The sequence below is a fragment of the Cuculus canorus genome, chromosome 4, assembly GCF_017976375.1.
Source record: "Cuculus canorus isolate bCucCan1 chromosome 4, bCucCan1.pri, whole genome shotgun sequence".
NCBI classification, from domain to species: domain Eukaryota; kingdom Metazoa; phylum Chordata; class Aves; order Cuculiformes; family Cuculidae; genus Cuculus; species Cuculus canorus.
The window spans coordinates 27,820,040-27,841,468 of NC_071404.1; the positions used below are offsets into that span (position 1 = coordinate 27,820,040).

Here is a 21,429-nt window from a genome sequence, read left to right on the forward strand (position 1 = left end):
TTGCCAAAACTGACTTAAACCACATAGCTCCAGGTAATGGTGATAGCAGTGAGTTTCAATGCAACCAGCTGCTTTTCCCCAATGTGCAGGTTCATCCTGATGGCAGGCACGCTACCAGGCTGCTGTTCCTCAGGCAAGAACCACAGCACAGCACAGAGTGAAGGGAGTAGGTAGAACTTCTTGAAATAGTGTATGAAAGGGACAGGGGAAGTTGAAAAATTACCAGAGATGAGAAGACTGAGGGAAAAGAATGCATAAGAAAACAGAACAAAGGAAGACAGGAAAACAAGAAAGTACACAGAAGAGACTCTGGCAGATTTTTAATTCTGCACCCTATTTTGTCTCAAAATTCTGCATATTTTATAAGTTTCTATTTATATTCTAAATACTAGGAAACGGGGCCTTAAAGACAAAAAAAAGCTGAAATATAATATATCTTGAATTATTCCCATTACCGTAAGTCAGTATTAGCAGCTTGAGCTTTGTGTCTGTTTCTTCTTTCTTACTTTACATAGTGTTACAATAAAGATTCCTCTGATTCACAAGTTTAAACTCAGGGTTTCAGAATCAGTGTCTATAAAAAGAAAACAATTAATCCTCCTTTTTACAACAAATATTGTAGTTATTGCTTTCAAAGAATACATGCTCTCCAAATAAAGTCCTTATTAAAATATATCACTTTGTCCCACTAGTAATTTACTTAAAAACAATTCAATGGCACAAACCACAGTTTCAAATGGACTCTCTAATCAGAATTTATCCAGCAGGCACCAAAGCTACAGGCTTTTTATAACTCACATTCTGTCAAGAAAAGCACAAGTCATCACACTTAGCCCCCTGGAGATTCAAACAATTCTGGAACATAAAATTGCTCAATGCAATATGTGTTGATATACAAATCTAAAGTCTATTTTTTTGAGAAAATTAACAAGTTTTTTCCACTAGAATTATAAAATCTTTCTCTCCAATTGACATGTAAACACATAACTAAAAGGCCTGATTTTCAAAAGTGCTTGAATTAATAGAGGCCCAGTGCTCTTGAAAAACAGCTTAGTTTTTAAAGAAGAACCCTCTGTTGGGAAGAGGGGTGGCTGACTCATTTATGCTTGCAAGATCTTAAGTTATTCTGAATCACAACAACTGAAGTATAAACAAAGAAACAGGAACAAGAAAGAGTAAGGACACAGTTTTTGTTTCTAATGCTTCTTTTAGGAGAAAAAGGCAAATAACATGGTGTGTAGATATCATCATCACATGAAGTGCTCTGACATTCAGCCTTGATCATACATGTTAAAAGAGAAGCCTCACCTAACATAGCTTAGAAAAATTCTCAGAAGATGGAAGCCCAAGGTAAACTAAAAAAAAAAAAATCTAAGGATAAAGAGAGGAAGAAAAACACAACCTGTAGAAGTAGTAAAGGCAATAACTATTAAGATCATGTTTCACACAGTTCACAAGCACTGAGTTCTTCCAATTCCCTTTCCTTACTTGAACTGTCACGATATCATTGTTGAAAAAAATCAAGAAGTAAGAAAAAGAAATAAATATACCAGACTGCAGAAGATTTATAGATCCTTATCTATAATTACATTTTTTTATTTTACTAACATTAATTATAATAACTTCTTTATGAAGACACTAATCTTATAATCTTCATTTTTATGTACTTGGGAAGCTGAGGCAGAAGGATTAAATGAAGGGTAAGTTATGTGAAATACAAGTGTTTACCAAACCTGGCTTCAGCTGTCCAACATTAATTATCTACAGTGGAAAATGTCAATATCTTTGGCTCATCAAACATTAGAAAACAAGTTCAAAGATTAGTTCGAGCTGGTATCAATGCCTTTGTCCAATCCTTATGCCAGCTCTCCTGCTGCTGGGATATCCTTTCTGATGGCCTGAAGTCCTGTTGACTTGTTCCTCAGAAGAAGAGCTGGCTCAGCTGAAGGAGGTTGCTTAGCAAGGAATTTGCGGAGGCTGAAGTCTAAATCAGTCACAGGTTGAATAAAGGAGATGGTCAGAAAAGTCAGGGGAAAAAAAAGGTTCCTCATCAGCATTTACCCATTTGTCAAAACTTGAAATTTCCACAGAGACAATTCAATTTTGAACTACTTCCTTTGGATTGCTACTCTCCAGAAACATTTCCTGCTTTCTTTCAAACGTCCCTTCTCAGCTGCCTGTATCTCTGAAGGGGTACACAGGATTCTAGTACTTACAATGTGGGGCAGCTAGACACACAGGCTTAGACACACCTAAGAAGTCTCCCTTTCCTGGAGAACTCCGAGGCAGGATTATCTTTATTGAAATAAATTTCCTGAATATTTCTCAATTTCGAGTATGATCTGTGTTTTGCTCATTCCTCCTCTCCTCTCACCAAAATAATCTAAAATCCTTTCTTCTGAGTGAGTAGGGCCAAAACACACATGGCTTGTTCTAAACATACTAAAAAGAACAGAAGAAAGGTGTGTGATCATTGCAAAATCTTCAGAGTGGACCATCAGCAAGGTTCTAGATGTTCATTTGCATAAAGTTGGCTATACTATCCATTAATGTGTCAAGGCTATCTTTACAAGAAAACAGGCTAGCAGATTGGGTTGGACCTTTTTTTAGTTTATTTGTTTTCTTAGTTTATTTTCAGTTTACTTGAATTTTCAGTCAATAAAACTGTCAATCCAAGTTTGGGCAACTAAAATAAAAGCCAATCTGTTTAAGGAAATCCTAAACATTCAAAAGCATTATCTTGATGGGACAGAGCTTTTAAAATACACTCAGGAAGTTCTAACGCATAGCAATTCTTACAAGCATTATGTTAAGTGTAGAGTAAATCGTACCCAGGAGAACACTGCAAGGCTGTAACTGAAGGGCTGCAAAAGCATGCCAAAAAAAAAAAAAAAAAAAAAAAAAGGGAAAAAAAGTGGAAATAAAATACCACTCTTTAATAATGTCAACACAGAATAAAAAAGAAGGTCAAGTTGCAGTGCTGTGGGAGCCTTAACTGAGGATTTCAGAGTTTCTGTGGAAATTCTGTCAAAAGCTTGATGTTACTTTAATTATTTTGCTATAAAAATTATTTAAGTGGAAATTGACATTGTTATGACATTGTAATATGGTCTCCAAAGGCATGCTTGGCAATGTTGCCCAAGGGCTTTGAAATTGTCATTCATAATACAAGTCAAGAATTGCACAGGTGAAACAGCCAGGGTCTTAATCCATCAAACACTGTTCCAACTCAAAGTGCTGCCTTTATCTGACAAGCTCCTTAGTGTTTCTGTTGACAGCTCAAGACACTCTCTGGCTGGCAGGGAATGGGAGTCAGAGGAGGTCGTGCAATGTGGAGATGTAAGAGCTGCAAAATCCATAGAAATGCAGATATTTTAAAATACTGTTCTGCTAGTTGTTTATATTTGGGTTTTGGTTCTTTATGTGACAGTTTTATCTATCCAACTATTCAGTGCCTTCATCCATTACCCACTGTTAAATTACAACAGTTTCAAAGCCACTTGCATGTACTTAAATACTTCCAATTTGTAAATCAAAGCCAACTGTGAGAATGAACAAATTCACTTCCCTCCTTGACATCAGCGCTTCACTTCCAATAGCCTCACTTTATCCTCAGTCTATTGGCAGGACAATTTCTTAATATGAACCATGAGTAAACATGTCCTTCAAATCTCCATCTTGAATTAAGCACACGTAGAGTAAGCTTACCAATAAGACCTAGTAATACCTGTAAGTATTACTGTTAACAGTTGCTCTCTTGATTCACTTTGATGTAAATGAGAGCTGAATTGGATGCTGTACTTGATTTCTCATAGTGTTGACTGAAACAAGAATACATTCTGGAGAAAGATATAGGAATTGACAGCCAGTAGACTAACAGACCCCAAGTGATTTTGTGTATTAACAAACTTTATATCACATACTAAATAGACAGCCCTACATAAAGACTATCACAGACCCTCCAAAGGCCTACACAGAACTCATGAAGTTGGGCAACGCTGCAAAGAAATACCATAGTCTTGAAATAAATTCCACTACATCATTTAGACTAACTGAATACTGGTCCTGTGCATAAGTCCATTCTTGAACTGGGACTTGTATCTTAGAAAAGTAGTATTTATTTGCATTCTGCAACTGAATGTAATGGGTCTGAAATAGCACAAAAACAGAAACTTGAGGGAGAATTTACTGTAATACAAAACTTCAGTTAAAAGCAGATGTATATTTAGATGTGAGCGAGAATTTTTGACCATTAAAAACCCACACATTAAGCTGGGGAAAAAAACCAAAAGGTTTAGCTTAACAGTTAGTATCCTTTTTTTTCTGTGGCAAAAACACAACTTGGAAAAACACTTCCAGTTATGCTTTTAGCTGAGCTAAAGTATTTTTTAAGTGTAGGTTACCCCAAAAACTGTGCATAAAATGAAATGTAGGCATATCTATAACTCAAATAACATAATATACCCCCACGGTCGAATAATTACTCAGATTTGCCCTGTATGTAAAAGACACTTGTGCAAACTAAAGAGCACCATTTCCAGAGTAAATGGAAAACTAAAAAGTTCTCACTGTGCTGAGTGGTACATTTACACATTACTAAGATAATTTTCACATGCATATGACAGATCTGGAGTTTGACTCTCACTCTAAAAGAAGAAAATAGTGTAGATCACACAGATAAACATTATCTCTATAGATTTTTCTTCTCTCTCTACCAATTGATCTTTAATTTGCAAAATTTATTAGTCTGGGTAATAAAATGAAACACATTTCCAAAGGGTCCTATTAATGAGCCTTGGATGAAAGTGACATTTGAGGTACAGTTTTAACTTTATTATAGGCTTCCTACGCAAGTTTGAGAAAGTGACTCAGGAATAGGGTTAAAGACTGATTTTGATGCCTAGTTATCTCTTTAAGTATATTGGATAAGCTTCACAAAGTTATTTAAGCTCCAACTTTCCACCTAAATCAATAAAAGTTAATTGGAATGTCTCTGTGGTCCAAATTATAATGACTAAATTTTGCACTTATATTTGTCTGGTTCCCCATTAGTCCCAAATTCCCATCTAACATTGTCAGTACCTAAAATTCCCTGGCTGCTTATATTTCCACCTTAAGGGAAAAATACCCTGATGTCACCAAGCAGCTTACAGAATCGGCTCTCAGACAAGTCCCAAAGAGTACCTCAAAATATAAATAATCACAAATGTAGTGGGCCAGAAAGACTTCAAGAAAGAAAGCAAGAAAACAAGTAAAAGACTGATTCCACGGCCTAGTAGTACTCATGGGATGTTGTAGACATAAATTGAAGTCTCTGCTCAATATCTCGTTATTTACACAAAGCAGAACAATTCTTTCCAAAGGCTCAGGAAGCATGCCCTACCTCAGAATATTGACCTTAGTGATCAAGAAAGACTGACACACAGTAACTTGAGTTCATGTCTCTGCTTTAAATCACAACATGCACCTGACAAGAGGTGCTCTCTCTCACACAAGTTTCCACCATCCCAGGCTATCAGTTACTCTTATGGCTTTTTTATTCAGAAAAGGAGGAATGGCATGACCGCTAGTAGGGGCACACTACTGTGAGCAGATGAAGTGGTAGCTGCTAACATTTTCCCACCCAAACTTGGATGTTTCACCTGTGCTGGTAAGAAAAGGTTTCAGCTGCATGAACAAAATATCTCCAGTGGAAGAGAACAATCTCTGAGAATGATCAAAAGCCCTGTTACCAATTAAAAGAGTGGGAAATTAGGAAACATGGATTCCAACAGAGAATAAATACGATGTTTAAGCTAGAATGCACTTCATCTTTGATGAGAAGGCTACTGTACTGACTGGTGCAACCCATATCGAATCGAGCCAACCAATCAACCAGCATCTAGCTTGAATCTGGCTTGTATTTAAACATGAAGCAACCCAGAAGTGCCTAACTTAAATGGTTCTTTGCATGGGGAAGAGAAGATACATAGATTACGTTGGACTTCATAAACATTTGGCATCTCAAGCAACATCTCAACAATCTCAGAAATATTAGCTGCCAAGTGATTAAGACAGTAATTAACTATCTAGCCACCTTTGTGGATTCTTTTCCTATCTTTTACACAGAGCATTCATCTAATTTACAAGTTTATTGTAAAGATATTAATGTACATGGATGCTTTGGTTGTATAAACATCTGAGACAATTGAGTAATTATAAGCAGTAGTCTTGCCTATGTTAAAATTAAAAAAGGGAGAAACAAAACGTGGAAAATAAGAACAAGGAGTGAATGATATCATTGGGAAGGGCAATCTAAACACAAGTGATATGAAATCTGTTCACATAAAGACAGACTACTGTGAAATCCACCAAATCTCAATTTGTTCCCTTTTCATTACATCCTCACACACAAAAAAGAAAAAAAAATTAAAAGCATCAAGCTCTAAAATAAACAACAAATGTGAGTCATTTTTAGTTACGCAAAATATTCAACAGCATCATGAAAGTGAAAACATAGCTGAGTTTGGCTAGAAGAAATGTGATCTTCCTGAGAAGGGTTACATAAAAGGCATAAGTAAAATGAACTTTGTTAACACAGAACATATTTGTCAGCAAACCAAAACTACATAGCATTCAACTGAAAAATAAAACATCAGCACCAAAAATTATCCCTTTTAGATACTACAGCTTCCATCAGTATATATATGGTAATCAGGCTGAGTAACCAATGGGAGTACTGCATTGTTTAGATCAACTGTATGAGCATGATAAAGCTAAAAAAGAACGAGAGTGCCTCAACACTGTCTAAAGAATGAGACAGAGGAAGACAAACAGAATAAGAGCACTCAAACAAGTCTGAAAATGGAAGGGAGCACATTTTGATAAAGTGAAGCAGTAATTATTTGGATCGACCTGAATTGGTGTACAAGAGGAGATGGCAAAGTTATGACTCTCATGCAGCTGTATTTCCACCTAATTTGCTTAAAGGCTTGTGCTATTAGAAAGGAAACCATAGCATGCAGATGAGGCACAACAAAAAAATTCCCCAAATTATTTCAGATTTTAGAAAATTGTATTCAGCAGTCTTTCTCTCTTCTCGTGTGTGAATTTTATTAGTTCAGTACTCAAGGTGTCATGGAACACCTTGTCAAATTCTGTTGCATTATTCTTCTGGACTAATTTCAGATTTAAATTTTATGTTTTATTTCAAGTCACAGCATTTATAAATCATCCTATTTGATACACTTACTCTGTCAACTGCTCCTATACTCCAAAACACACCTCCCCATAACAGCGGTATCATTTTAAAAATGCAGCAGCTTCAAGTTTCTTTTTACAGTCATGAAGTGGCCGAGTTTGGACTTCTTAAGATATGTCTTTATTGCACAATAATTCCTGACTCACTTGATTTTAGTTGCTAGATTCTTTGCCAATTCATCTCCTGTTACATAGGCTCAGATGATTTTCTAACAACAATCACTCAGCCTGTATTTTCTCCAGACTAGATTTCAGCAGCCACGTTGGCTTATAGTGGTAAAATGAACTCGCCAGTGAAAGTACAAGCTATGAGAGGCAGCCCTCCTTCAGAAACTTCCCACGTTTCAAGCATTATAAAACCTCAAATCCTCAAACATTGTCACCAGAGGTTGGTATTGTCCCAAGACTTGCGGCTATCAGAGCAAACTACGAAATTCACATGTTCCCAAGTTCCAAAGGCTGATAGAAGTCCTCAACAGACTCAAGAAAACATTGGAAATTATGATACTTTCAGACAGATGAATTCTACTGTCAGTGTAGAGTGTCTGGTTACTATAGTCCTGAATCACACAGTCATTAAAAATGGAGCTACAGTTCTTTTATCTTTTGCTAGCCTCATACTTAGCATTCAAGCATGACAGGGACCAATGGCAGGAAAAGGTAGTGCCTTTATTTAATAGATACATGTATTAGTGGGCACTCAATGCATGCTTTCCAGCAGGGGCCTCAAATATATTTTTAATAGGTAACGCTGTATGAAATTCTCTAACAGCATTTCAGAAGATTGTGACACAGTTAAAAAAAACTAGACAATGTTATAACACTTCCAACAAACCAGCCAGCAGTTCCTATTTTAAGTCAGGTGAAGGAACTATGAAGTACAGGAAATTAATGTTTATCTGGACCACTCTAATATTCTCAAAACGTCTAGCATGGACTTACTAAAATCAGCGGAAGGTTGTGTCTACGTTAATACCCTAAATACCCAGGGGACATAAGAAAAGGTAGGCACAATTTTCTTCACACTTCCCTGATCTGCACGGTTGCTGAAATGCAGGGAAAGGAGGAATAGAGGTATGGGTTTTGAGAGACAGCACAAATCAGAATTTCTGCCAAACGGACCCTCTTCTTATCCTCAACTTTTTTTATTTAGCAGGAAAACCCATGGGATGGTCATGAATAATAAGTTCTTTGCTAAACAAGAGTCCTGAAAAACAAGAAGTTCGCGGTTTGACCCAACAGAGAATCAAATCCATACTTATTAAACAAGTACCCCCAAATGAGTAAAATATTATAACATAGGCAGTAACGGGCAATCTTTTTAAAAACCCCATTTTAATACATTACAGAGATGTCAGTTACCCTTCTGCTATCTAGTTAATAATAATAATAAAAAAAAAAAGGTCTTGGATTAAGGCTGTGTAATGTGCCTACAAGAAGTGAATTGCAGCACTCAAAAATCCCAAGGCTGTCACTTGGATGTCTCCAAGCTACTTTACAGATAGCAGTGTTACTCAGAATCTCCTCTAAAACATACTCCCAGGATACTCCCAGCGCTTGGATTAAGCAGCCTCAAATTTGTCTTTTATAGTTGTTTGTGACAAGAGAATTCCCCTCTGGCTTTCTATGGGACTTTCAGAACCCATCAGGCTTCTGTAAGTGAAAGGCTCTATATCCGGGACAAGAACCAGCTTTTAATACTAAATTAACAGGTGGGGTTTTCACACACAGAAAATACAAACCAGCATATTTTTTCTTTGAAACAATGCCTAATATGAGTTTAATTACAATCCAGTTTCTTAAAGTGCATATTATTTAAGGAGATACTATGGCTTTGTGAAAAAGGCAAAAAAGCAGACAGGATCTACTGCAGAATATTAGTTTAAAACCAATGGTTATTTTAAAAATAGCATATTAGGCAGTAACAAATAAGATTATCTGGGTTGGGGGGTTTTTTGTTTGGTTTTTTTTTTATGGTCAACTAAAGACGAAATGCCTGGTAAAGAATTAATAAAGAATTTTCTAACAGCTTTTAGAACCTGGAAAATAGAAAAGGATTATCAAGGATGTGACCATTCCCTTATCTCAAACGACAGGCATTTATATTTCTCCTTTCTCATCCTAGGAGGAAATACCTTCCCTTTTGTTCAGAAACTGCATGAGGCAATGCAGTACCAAATTCACATTTAAAGATCTAGTAGAAAGAAGTTCACTGGTTGGTACTGAATTAACACTACGGACACTGATAAGAACAGTTCGTGAAATGCCATGGCATGCCCTCAGGATGGCAGAGGGAGTTTATCAACAGAGCACTGAATCTAAGGCTTATAGGGTTTTTTCATTTGTATACTCCATACTATAATTACTCCTCAGCCTCTTCTCATCCAGATGGACTTAATTCCTCATTCAGTGAAGCCTATAAATTATGAAAAATATAAATTCCTTCAAATAATGAGAATAAAATGGTATCTAGAGTAGCTTTTGGATTGTCACCCAGAAGGGAATATCTAGAACAGGTTCATTCAGGGCAGGAATTGTCCCTTCAACTCACCTCAAAACTCTTAAAGACAAATGCAGATTCTCTTTCCCCCTTAATTTCCTTTCTGCTAGCTGGTTTTGTGCTGAAAGGCTCACATGCTTGAGGAAATGGGAAGGGATGACTCTAACAACTTCCAGTCTCCGGACAGAAATGGTCTGAAGAAAATATTATCTTAGGACAACTGAGAATGAATACAAGAAAGAAAAAGCAGGGAAAGCGTTGGAAGAAAATCTCTTGGATGAGAGAATCAGCATCAAGCAATGGAGACCAACAGAGAGATGAACTCCTAATGACAGGGCAATCTTTCAGTCAGAAGATTCTTAATTTTCGGATATTCAGGTACTTAATAGATCAACTGGATGCAAATTTTGAAATTTAAGCAGATCAAGGTGTTAGATGAAATAGGTAACTCCAGGAAATTTCATTCACATGACAAATGCAAGCAGTCTTTAAACACTTAAGAAAAAAATAGGAGTTTCAAAAACCAGCTTATTTAGAAGACATCTTTACAGGCAGAATATATCTTCTGTATAAACTGCTTCACTCAGGTCAAATATATGTTGGAAATTATGTGACCTGTAAAACAGTGTACTGTACTGGGACTTGGAGACGTAGATCTGTTCCATCACCAATGGTGAATCATACCTCCTGGTTACTTCACCCACATGTACCTTTTGTATTTACTCAAACATAAAAGTCACCCCTTTTGCAAAGTTCTCTGATAAATTTTCAGTGTCACCACTGTGAGAGAAGCCATGATGTACATAAAATGGATGCACAGTTTTTACAGCGTACATCAGTTTTTAACGGAATCTTATTGAACTGTATGTGTCAGAACACAGTGAGGGTCAGTGGTCCATGGCACTGAACTTACATTGCAATCAACTCTATGAGTCGTAACAGTACAAGATTACGAGGTACTTAACTTACAATTTGCAAAACACGCAGATTGAGCAGGTGGAACATAGAGCAGCTGAGGACGCATGATCAAAACAAATTGTGGTTTAGAATGCATCATCTCTACTGGTTCCACAAAAAAAAAAAAACACATGCAGGACCAAATACATATGTATGGACATAAAAATAAATGTAATTCGGTCAGATGCAACTAAATCCAATCTCTGACCGCAGCTACACAACTTTCCTAAAATGTTTCATGTCCTCTGACATGCACAATAATCTCAGGTAAGAGGGAAATTGATTTAAACTGCTTTCACAGAGTTAACTCCTCTAATTATTAAATAGCCCTAAACATATGGCAAGAAATTACAGAACATAAATCAAGAGCCATGTGCTACAAAGTAATCACACAAATGGTTCCCAAAAAGCAAGAACGCTTAGCAGAATCATACCTTCCTTATGTACAGACAATTTCAGAGAACTAGTGCTGACATACTCTGCATTGTGAAGGAAATTGTTATCAGGATGACAGTAGTAAACAAAACTTCCTTTAGCCTATGATTAATTAAATTTGAGAATTAACCTGAAAAAAACAGACATGAAAATGTGTTTAAAGATTAATCTTGGCATATTAAAGTGCTTTGATTATTATCATTAAAATTTATTAGACTTTTGACAGTATTAATTCAAAATCTTCTGCTGATGCTTTAATTTAGCAGACTGGCGAATTGTACAGCAATAGAAAACATTATCTGATATATTCTCTATAGCTGCTTTTTGAGACAGATGACTCATTGTTGAAAAACATCAACGACAGAAAATTTAATACATGCATATACTGTTGATAAAACTGCTTGGGTTTCTACTTTCAAGTTTCCAAACGGTGTTTGAAAAAACTCAATCAAGTGCCTTAATCTGCCAGTTTTTTTTAAAGTGGCCAGTGTTTTGTATCACTATTTTGTCTCCCTTCCTCGCTGTCCACCTCTTTTGCCCCGGTCTCCTGCTCTGCCCCCTGTTCCTTGCTCATAGCGGGTTTTCCCTTTGGCTTGTATTATCCTAATGCTGGGTTGTTGAAAAACAGTGTTACATTCTACCCTGTATCTGTTTCTTGGAGTCTTTAGAAGCTACTTTTAGATACTAATAGCAGCCACTAATAAGAGCCATTAGCACCAAAAATTATTACAAACCAAAATACTGTACAAAACAAAGCAGATGCAGTTTTAATGTACAGGCAATTACAATGTCCTTCCACATTTTACTTGTGGATAAAGTATCTCTCTCTACTCACTACTAATTCTAAAAACTAGATGCACTAGACTGTGTATTGAAAAGACTATGGTTAAAAGCTGTCATGAAACGGTGGCACTTCAGGAAAACAGAAGCAGGAATATGCAGTCAGGAATACTGCCAGAAGCAACAGATCTATCTCAGACCACTCAACAGCACCGAAAAAAAATTGCACTGGCACAAAAGGCAGGCCATACAATCTGTGGGCAAAGAAGGATCTTTGTTTTCTACCTGCCCGGGAGGCTGCCTTCACATTGTTTTCAACCTCCCCAATCCAGTTGCATTAGACATGAAATCTTTCAGGCAGTTGGATGTAATTGGCTGTACCTGGGAGAAGGGTAAGTTAAGTCTGTCTTTCGTGCCACAAAAAAAAAAGAAAAAGAAAAAGGAAAATTAGACAGCTGCATCTACACAGCATGTCTGGCCTGGACTCGAGGACAGCTGTGTTTAGATGGAGTAAAATAAATCCACAGAATTTTGGTCAAAGAAGAGAGTTAGGCGTTTTCTTGAAGAATGTATCAAATAGACAGGTATTTAGAAAGGCAAAAGGCAACTATGAAAAGAGAAGGGAAAAAGGAAGATTTCCATCAGGACACTTGGTAAGGGCTAGTTTTAGAGGTTCCTGTGTTCTTCCTGAGGAGTTGTTGAGCTGTACAGTGTTGTACAGCTTTTCAGTTCCCTGTACACTGCCCATCTAACAACGAAAAAGTAAATTGGGAATGATTCAATGAAATACAGTGCCTCTCCTTTAAAATGCTGTCTTTTCCCATATTTAACACTTCACAGACTCTAGATCATGGTGATAGTGGGAAAAATGTGGCTAGAGTCACTTTTAGTCTATCAGTCAAGTTCTGGCTTCTGCTGAATGTTGGAAAATCCAAGGCAAAGACCGTAAAAAAGGACCTGTCCTCTTCATTTTCGCAGACCTTTCCTGTTTATCCCAAATCTTCTGTATATCATAGTGGATTTTTTATTAATAATAAGAGTTGTACAACACTGTGCATTCTGCTATCCACAGGCAGTCTAAACCTTTCATTTCCACAGGTACTTTTATTCAGCTATACCTTCCAGTTCTGACATTCTAAAATTATTTTTTTCACAGTTGCCAATTAAGATGGAAAACTTAAGCCATTTTCGCAATGTCTTGCTGGTTGTGAGTCACAGAATCTTAACATAATTCAATTTTGAAAGGACCTTTGGAGTGTCCAAAGCAAAGGAAGCTCTGAAGACAAATCAAATTGCCCAGGTCATATTCGGTCAAATTTCAGATGTCTCCACAAAGATGGAGACCCCCACCACTTATCTGAGCCACCATTAACCTCTACAGCTGCATTGAAAATCACTATAATTGGCTTAATAATTATGATCTTGCTTAGTAAAGCAAAGGACAGGGGGAAAAAGTAATATTTTTTCATGTTTCATGTTTTTATTATCTTAGATTACATCTGATAAATATGGTATTGTTGCATTGTTTTCATCACAATGAGGCCTTGAATGGAATGTGCTATGCAGATATAATTACATAGTAAGAACGTGCCTCATGGCAGTTTTTTTTTTATGGGGTGCTAAAATACAGGAAATATAACTACATTTATACATGCCATTAGAAGCTGCAAGAACTACAATTAAAAAACCCAATCTTTCCTACACAAAGCAAGTGAATGAGTTCTGCATGTCCTTTTAAACTCAAGGTTTTAATTTCCCTTTCAAATAAAATGTCAAAACTTGCCAATTAATTGTCTTGAAAGAAAATTATGCGTGTCTATTTGTTTAAATTTCAGGTTTTGCCACATGAGCATAAATCAACATCACTAAAACAGTGATGCCTACTTTTATCACAGTATAGTATAACTACGATTTTTTCTTAAATCAAATATACTTCTAAGTTCCATTTTTCCAGCTCTGTGAAGGATAGTTTATTCCAAAGATGTCTGTGTCCTATGTATATCTAAACCCAAAAATTCAAAGAGCATCAATACTTTTATTACCTGCTGGTGTAATAGTTCTTCACGAAAACTACCGTCATATCTTTAGGTGATCGTGCAACTGAGTAAGAGATCTCTATAGATGCTTTCTTACATTTTTAAGTTAGCAGTTTTTTTGGTATAAAGAAAAGATTTGAAATTTAACTTTCTGCATGTCTCCTATAAATAGAATATATGAAATAGAGTATTCCATGGCTACATCATAGAAGTAAACATTAGAGGATTTCCCTGATGCTGTTTATAAGTATGCCTTCTAGTGTAACCTAGAATATAATTAATTTTGTATTACAAAATATATCTTTGTTGCTACAGAATTATTACTTTTTTTTTCATTGTAATTGACACATACATTGATTTCTATACTTTAAATTCACTTTCTACCTTGCTTAAAATCCACTACTAAAAATCCATACAATCCATTAAAATTCCCCAAAGATATCCTGGATGAATTCCTAATGCACTTAAATATTTCTGAAAATGTTTCAGACTTAGACTATTTAAATAATAATTATATTTCCAATTCAGGTAATATTACACAAATTGTATCATTTCACAAGGGTAATAAAAATTTTGAAACTATAATATTGCAGTCCTTTGATACTTGGCTGTTAAAACTAATCAGCCTGAGAGAGAAGCAGCTCTATATTTTGGATAGCAAGCTCATTGCAAGATTTATGTAATGTGATAAGAGGTCTTAGTGGGAAGCAGTCAACAGTAGAATATCTTCGATATCAGCAAGGCCACTGCATTTCAAGCAGTTTCTAAATAACCCTGAATAAATGCATTGCCAAAAAAAGGCAAAGTTTGTCTTAAGCCACCAAATCTAGCTGAAAAATTAAACAACCCTATCAGTCTGATTTACAAAGAGCTACAAGCTCCACAGAACTCTGCAGTATCTGCTTTCATGTCTTCCATGTAGCTGAGATAAAAAGCAAAGCCTTAAATCAGCATTAGCATCATCAGCAGTATTTCTAGCATTAGAAGCAAATATTGATACTTTTCTATGGAAAAAAAAACCCACAAGAAAGAAAGAAAATACTGAATATACATGTTTAGTCAACTGGGAGATCTTCCCAGGCAAGCTCCTTTATAGGCACATAAACTTTACGGCAAAGTACATAGATTTTTGTTAAAAGTTGTGTAGCTTTTGCCACTTTGCACTGTGCAACACTTTCCCTGATTGCAATATTCTGCAAAATTGTAGCATTGATTTTATTTTGGTATTGTCACTGTTGATTTACCCACAGGCTTTCAATAAATAAATAAATAGAGTTAGAGATAAATAAACAGCTCCTCAGCCAGTATCATATCCTATACCATTTTTGCTGGTTTGTTTTTCAGTATCACAACAGTTTCTGAAGGTTTTTCATCCTTCCACTTCCCTAATGACTCATTCCCTAGAATGTTTATAGCTATTGAGTTAGTTCTGTTCTTGGATTTTAGCATCATCTGCGTGCCCTGGATAACTAATTAAATGAGATTTTCATATCCTGTCTATTGTTTTTCCACTTTTTTTACAAGGAATGCTTTTTGCCAATATAAATTACCCACAACTCTAACATAAATTAATTTATATTTCTCACTGACTCCTCTGAAGCAGCCAGATTCCATGTAACACTTGCAAGTATGCCCAAGAAAGAGCATGCAGTAGTTTACTTCTTGTATCTCAGCATAACTATATAGATAGCGAGCTTTCAAAAAATGCAAGTGCTGCTCTGAATTGATCTGCACTAACACTGGCAGAGAGGCATTACCATTTCCAAAAGATGAAGTCGGAGCAAAGAAGGGCTAAGGAAGCAACCAGAACCACGCAGGGGAACTGCACTTTTTCCTTCAAAAACATTAGTGAATGCTTTCCTGCAGCATTCTGCAGCAGAAACAGCTGCAGGACCTTCTTTTTTAGGATGCTCTGGATATGTATTAAGCATGATAAGACTAACAAATACAGCTAAATTTTGAATGCCCAGCTAGGGGACTGCTATAGCTTCAACCTCTTCTAAAGCTGATTAAAAACTCTGAATCACAGGGATATATAAATATACTGCCTTAAATTTAACATATTCCAGATTATCAACATATGATCACAGCCTTGTTTCCCAGCAACCGAAGACATACAATTCTCTGATAAACACATATGCATATATATATCTATCTATATCTCCCAATCGGGGAAGGGGGGGAAAATGGCTTTCTGTGAAAAAAGAAAAAAAAAAGAAAAAAAAAGATATTTTTTCCCTTTTGGCTTATATTGTTGAACATATGCAACTTCTAATCACAGAGTCCAATACTCTACGCTACTATACGGTTTCTATGGAACAATATATCCAGTGCTGCAAAGAAGAATGATCATATGGAAAGTGCTCACTGCCCACTGCCTCTCAGATAGCAATAATCAGCAATAATCCTTCTCAGTTCTTTTCAGTTTTCCTGCTCAAAATATATACTAAATGTTGTAGAAAAAAAGGTTTTGGAATGTCTATAAGTGAAACAAAATGGAGACTCTTGTTTAAAGCAATCAGACCCCCTGAAAGTCACCTTGCGGCAGAGGTGAAGCCTACAAATTGGAAGCATAGTGGCACTTAGTTTTCACCCACCCACTGCCTGATCTTCCTCAGAGTCTTTAGCAACCTTTTTGGTTACAATAACGATGCCATTCCTGGTGAGACTTACAACAGTCTGTGGAAACATCCTCAAAGTGCATAAATTTGCATAGCTCTTTTTGATGTTAATATGGCAGCTGAAAATCTGGCCATCAGGCTATGAAGTCCAGTCCTCTGTCCTTGTTACTTCCCTGTGTGGCTTTTTGGGGTTTTTTTTTCCAATATTTAAATTCTATATTTTCTAAATCTTGTATTTAATTATGTTTTATAAATTTGGGAGAGTATAATAGATAGAAGTTCTATTGCTGCTGGAAATTACCAATTTCAGACACGAGAAAGCAAGGCAGGCTGAATAACTTATGGAGACAGCTGACTCTAATAAGCTGAAGTATCCAAGATGATATCAAATTCCTAGCTCCATCAACGTTCCTTCTCCCTTCCTTCTTCTTTGCCGTCTCTAAAAATAAGCTACCATTTTAAAAAACATGCATGTGGTTGCTGATGTACCTAATAAACAAAAAAATCAACATATCAAAAAAGGGGATCACCTTCATCTATGTTCCTTTTTCGCTTAATCATGTCTGTTCATGGGGTAAAGGAAAGCAGTCGGAGCAAACAGATAATTCAACCACTTCCAGATTTGTATGCAGCTGTATCTCAGCCTCAACATTCTGTTGTCTCATTATTTGAAGATCTAAATTCTCTTTTATTCCCTTGCTCAGTTTTAGCATCCATTGTTCTGTGGATTTCCTTTTCTATATGCTGATAAAAATCAAAGGATTTATGTTTAAGTGCTACTCTAAGCATCTTGCAAACATTACAACAAATAAAATAGAAGAAAATACATCAATGATATTGAAGAAAAACATAATCAAACTCTTTATGACTTGTCATTTACATGTCTGTATTTCATACAAGTTACTGCTAATGACATAGAGAATTTGTTTTGAAACCAAACTTGAAATATGTTTTGATGTCTAAACAGAAGTCCCATGGAATATTTGGGTAAAATAGTTTATGTCATAACTGAAAGTGCAGTCAAGAGTGTTTCAGCTGCAACCCTATACTTCGTGTAAAATAAGTACAGAGAAAAATTTTTCTCTCTTTGAATACCCTCATTCCTTATCAACACAGTAGGCTGGGATATTATCCAAGTTACATGAGATATCTCTGGCTTCAGGGACAATGCAGCGTCTTCTTTTCCCTGCCCACCCTCATTTTGAAGGCTATTGCATCGCTATTGCATCCCAGCTGCTACACCAGCTAATAGCCAACAGCCAAAACCTGCTCATACAACAGAGCTGCATCACCAGTAGAAGTTAAAGCTGTCGTAAAAGTCTACAAAAAAGTACACAGTTCTGAAGTGTATTGGTGTATTAGTAAAACAACAAGTTACATAATCTTAAGTATTCACAACAAGTATCTCAATAAAATGAATTATAAAGTTACCCCTAAGTTCAAGAATGCATTCCCAAACAGGCAAATTACTTGGTTGAATTTACATACAGTCTTGGAAGGAGCCGATACATTTCCTTTTTGTTGGTCAATAATTAGCTAGAATGTCAGCGTTAAACTAACACTTTTTATTATTAAAAATATTTCTGAGATGAAGAATTCTTTACAATGAGTTGAATTTTTGTTATAAAACATTTCTGAAACTGTCTTTCACAATAGGTGAAAGTAGGCTGCTGAACAACTCTTGCTTTCAGAAGACTTTAAAAGAATCTATCTCAGACCCTGGGCTATTTCTGTTGCTGCACGTTAGGCCAGATTGTTATCTCAGTCACAGGAATGTAGCAGGATAAAGCAAGCTGCTATGCTGAAGTAAATTGAAGTATTGGTTTTGACTGAATTGTTTTAAATTCATATAAATACAAGTGGAACAGAACTGAGGCTAAAAACATTAAAGAATTGACACATGGCATGGTCAAAATGCAGTGGCCTACACAAAAACACTTTTATAAACTATTGCAACTCACTAGTCACGTAGTGTTTAAAAAATCATGAATTATATAAATGTTTCTTTTCAGAGTACAGGTTAGTAGAGAAAAAAGAATGAAATACTACAAAATTCCTGAAATATGAAACTCCATAATTACTAAGCATTATGTATAAAAGCATTGTTTGGTATATTTCATATCACGGATTATTACAACTGAGTTTTACAAGCATTCTTTTAAACTATAAGAATCCATCCATCTAAAACTGAAGTATTATTGCAGATTAAGATCAATGCATCACGAATCATCAAGGTTTAATATGCATAACACAGTTTCATTTCACACGTGTTCCGCATGGGTTGATTGCCATGTATGCCAATATCAAACAGATGTTAATTCTTTAATTTTTATGCTCCTGAAGTATATTTTAATTACCTAGGAAGCCTGGCAAAGAAAAAGACAGAGGTATTTGGAGGAAGATTGAATGGTAAATCTTAAAATAAAAATCCATTAGAAAAATAAATCTTTAAATTCATGTTTTCTACCATATAAATTTTAATATTAAAAAGAATATATAATATTCAAAGGAACTGCAGACTGCTGTCATTAAATGGCACAACCCTTTTTGTAAACAAAAAAAAGAATTTTTCATTACTTTTCTAATAAAAATCATCTTTTTAAAAGCCCCGCCAATTAAACACGAGCTTTATGATATGAAGTGTTTCTGCAAGTCACCTACAAGGCATTTTATGTTTATACTATGTCTAAATTCTTAAATTCAGGTCTTTTGCAAAGAGATTGACTCTCCATGTAAAACATCACCATATAAATTCTCACATCAACAGCACTGTATGTTTCATTTTTTGGATCATGTAAATTAAAAGTCCTTAAATATAAAATATTTCACAAGTCTCCATTGTACAAAGGCCGTAAATAGAAATGAAAGTTATCCTAGGTTAAGATTAATATATAATGAGAAAGCTGTTTCCAGCCAGCACCAGCCGTGTCAGATGCAAGCCAAGATTCTCCAGAAACAGAACAACATCAGAGCCATAGGTCAAGACAGAGAAGTGTTGGCTAAAAACTGTGACCTTTAACTCATTCCTAATGTGATCAAAAGGATTTGTTAGAGTAATTTCCATGGAAGTTAAAGCAGTCCTCTAGGTTTGGGACTCATCTTACTGAAATCAACAGGAACAGGAATCCCAGGGATTTTGCACTGGAATTAGTTTTAGCAAGCTGAAGTAGTCTCCAGGTTGAAGAATACAATTACCAAAATTGTTATGAATAATAACAATAATAAGTGGTTTATTAATACATAAATATTTATGCTATGCAGTATAAGTGGCAGAGAAGCAATAATAGTTGATAAAATACTATCAAAAGCAAAATATTACGTGTAGAGATCTTTTTGCACAGTAATATTTCCAATACCACACACATTATTTTAATTTCTTGCTTACCTACTTATATGAGCTGCCATACAGCTTTCAAATGAAAATGTGAACTGATAGCCATGGCAGTTCATGATATTCCCAAAATTGGGAGTACTCCAACATTCCCTCTTTTCTATTTTTTTCAAATGCCCAAATACATGTAAGGTGCCCAGAAACAAAATGCTAATTACTTGTGAAACCCAAATTCCAAGGAAGTAAAAAATACAACATTTCCATAGAATTTACTGGGACAAGGAATTAATTGAAAATGTGACTTTTACACACACCAAACAAAACACTTGTGCAGATTTCCAAAAACATACACTCATCGCATTGCCGGGAATAAAATCTGCATTCCTTGCTCAACCAAAATTTTCTGACTGGAATAACAGCTTTAGATGTTATTTTTGTTCTCATTTTGTTTTACTATGTTAAATCACCAGATTTTTTTTTTCTTAAGATAAACATGTGAAAGTGCCTCCTTTCCATTCATAGATGTTATCTTCCTCAAACTTCAAATGATTCAGCTGAGTGACTACAGAGTTATAAATAATTTATCAAGATAAATAACCAGTTGTTAGGGGAAAAAAAACCTGAAGGAAGAATATCACTGCATAAAATCTGAACATTAAAACTGATCGTTTAAAATCAACTTTTAATTGCTTTTATTACCTCCTAATCCAGGTCTGAGACGATTATCATAACCATCCAGAAGTCTGTCTAGAATTCTTGTAAAGATGGTGATGTTATTCTTAGCTTCGTCTTCCAGGGAGTCAGCCAGCACTGATCTGAATGGACATTTTACATTTCAGAAAGTGCTAGGTATGTTTTAATGCACACTCAACATGCACTTTTTACAGGCTGCCCTTGAATATTTAAACTTGCTGCCCTCTAACAGGAAAGGTGTAGTTAAGAGTATATGAATACACAATTTATATATTGCACGTTCAGAAACATAAAAGTCAATGATATGCTATTTAAAATTCCCAGGAAGTCATTTTCCAGTAGCCTCTACTTCTAGTCAACATTGCATCACCGTGAGTGCTACTTCAAGCTCCGCTAACACATATGGCTTGTGCAGGTCCAAAAGCCTAAAAGAGCTTTCCATAGCCGAGGGCATGTCACTCCGAGACTGATAACCTGGGTTTTCACACACAAAACTGTCTCCTTCCAGCTCTATCCCATCTGTCCTCACCTAAGTATAACCTATCTCTGGATAAATCCTGTGGATATGCTTCCACCCAATGGTCATGTAACGTACATGACCAGAAGAACTAACATGAGGGAAAACTCCAGCAATCATGCCCAGGGAGTCCTCTGATGTCAGCATTTGGTGGGTGGGAACAACAGCGCTGACTAGCAAGCTGCAGAATAGCTGCGGACAGTCTTCATGTTTCTAACATGCTACTGTGATATAAAAAGCACTATCTGATGTTCCACTTGATGCTGACAAACCTTAGAAAAGTTGGATAGAAAAGACTCATAAACGAAGTGTCAAGGAGA

General features: G+C 35.9%; 1 protein-coding gene across 5 annotated transcripts in view; it reads right to left on the minus strand.

The window, feature by feature from the left end:
• GABRA2 (gamma-aminobutyric acid type A receptor subunit alpha2) overlaps nt 1–21,429 on the minus strand; it is a 63,260-nt gene that overhangs the window by 38,455 nt on the left and 3,376 nt on the right. For all 5 annotated transcript variants that reach the window (XM_054066059.1, XM_054066056.1, XM_054066057.1 and 2 more), the window contains exon 3: nt 20,599–20,714. In XM_054066059.1, the coding sequence (XP_053922034.1) occupies nt 20,599–20,714 (116 nt within the window). The remainder of the gene's footprint in view (nt 1–20,598; nt 20,715–21,429) is intronic.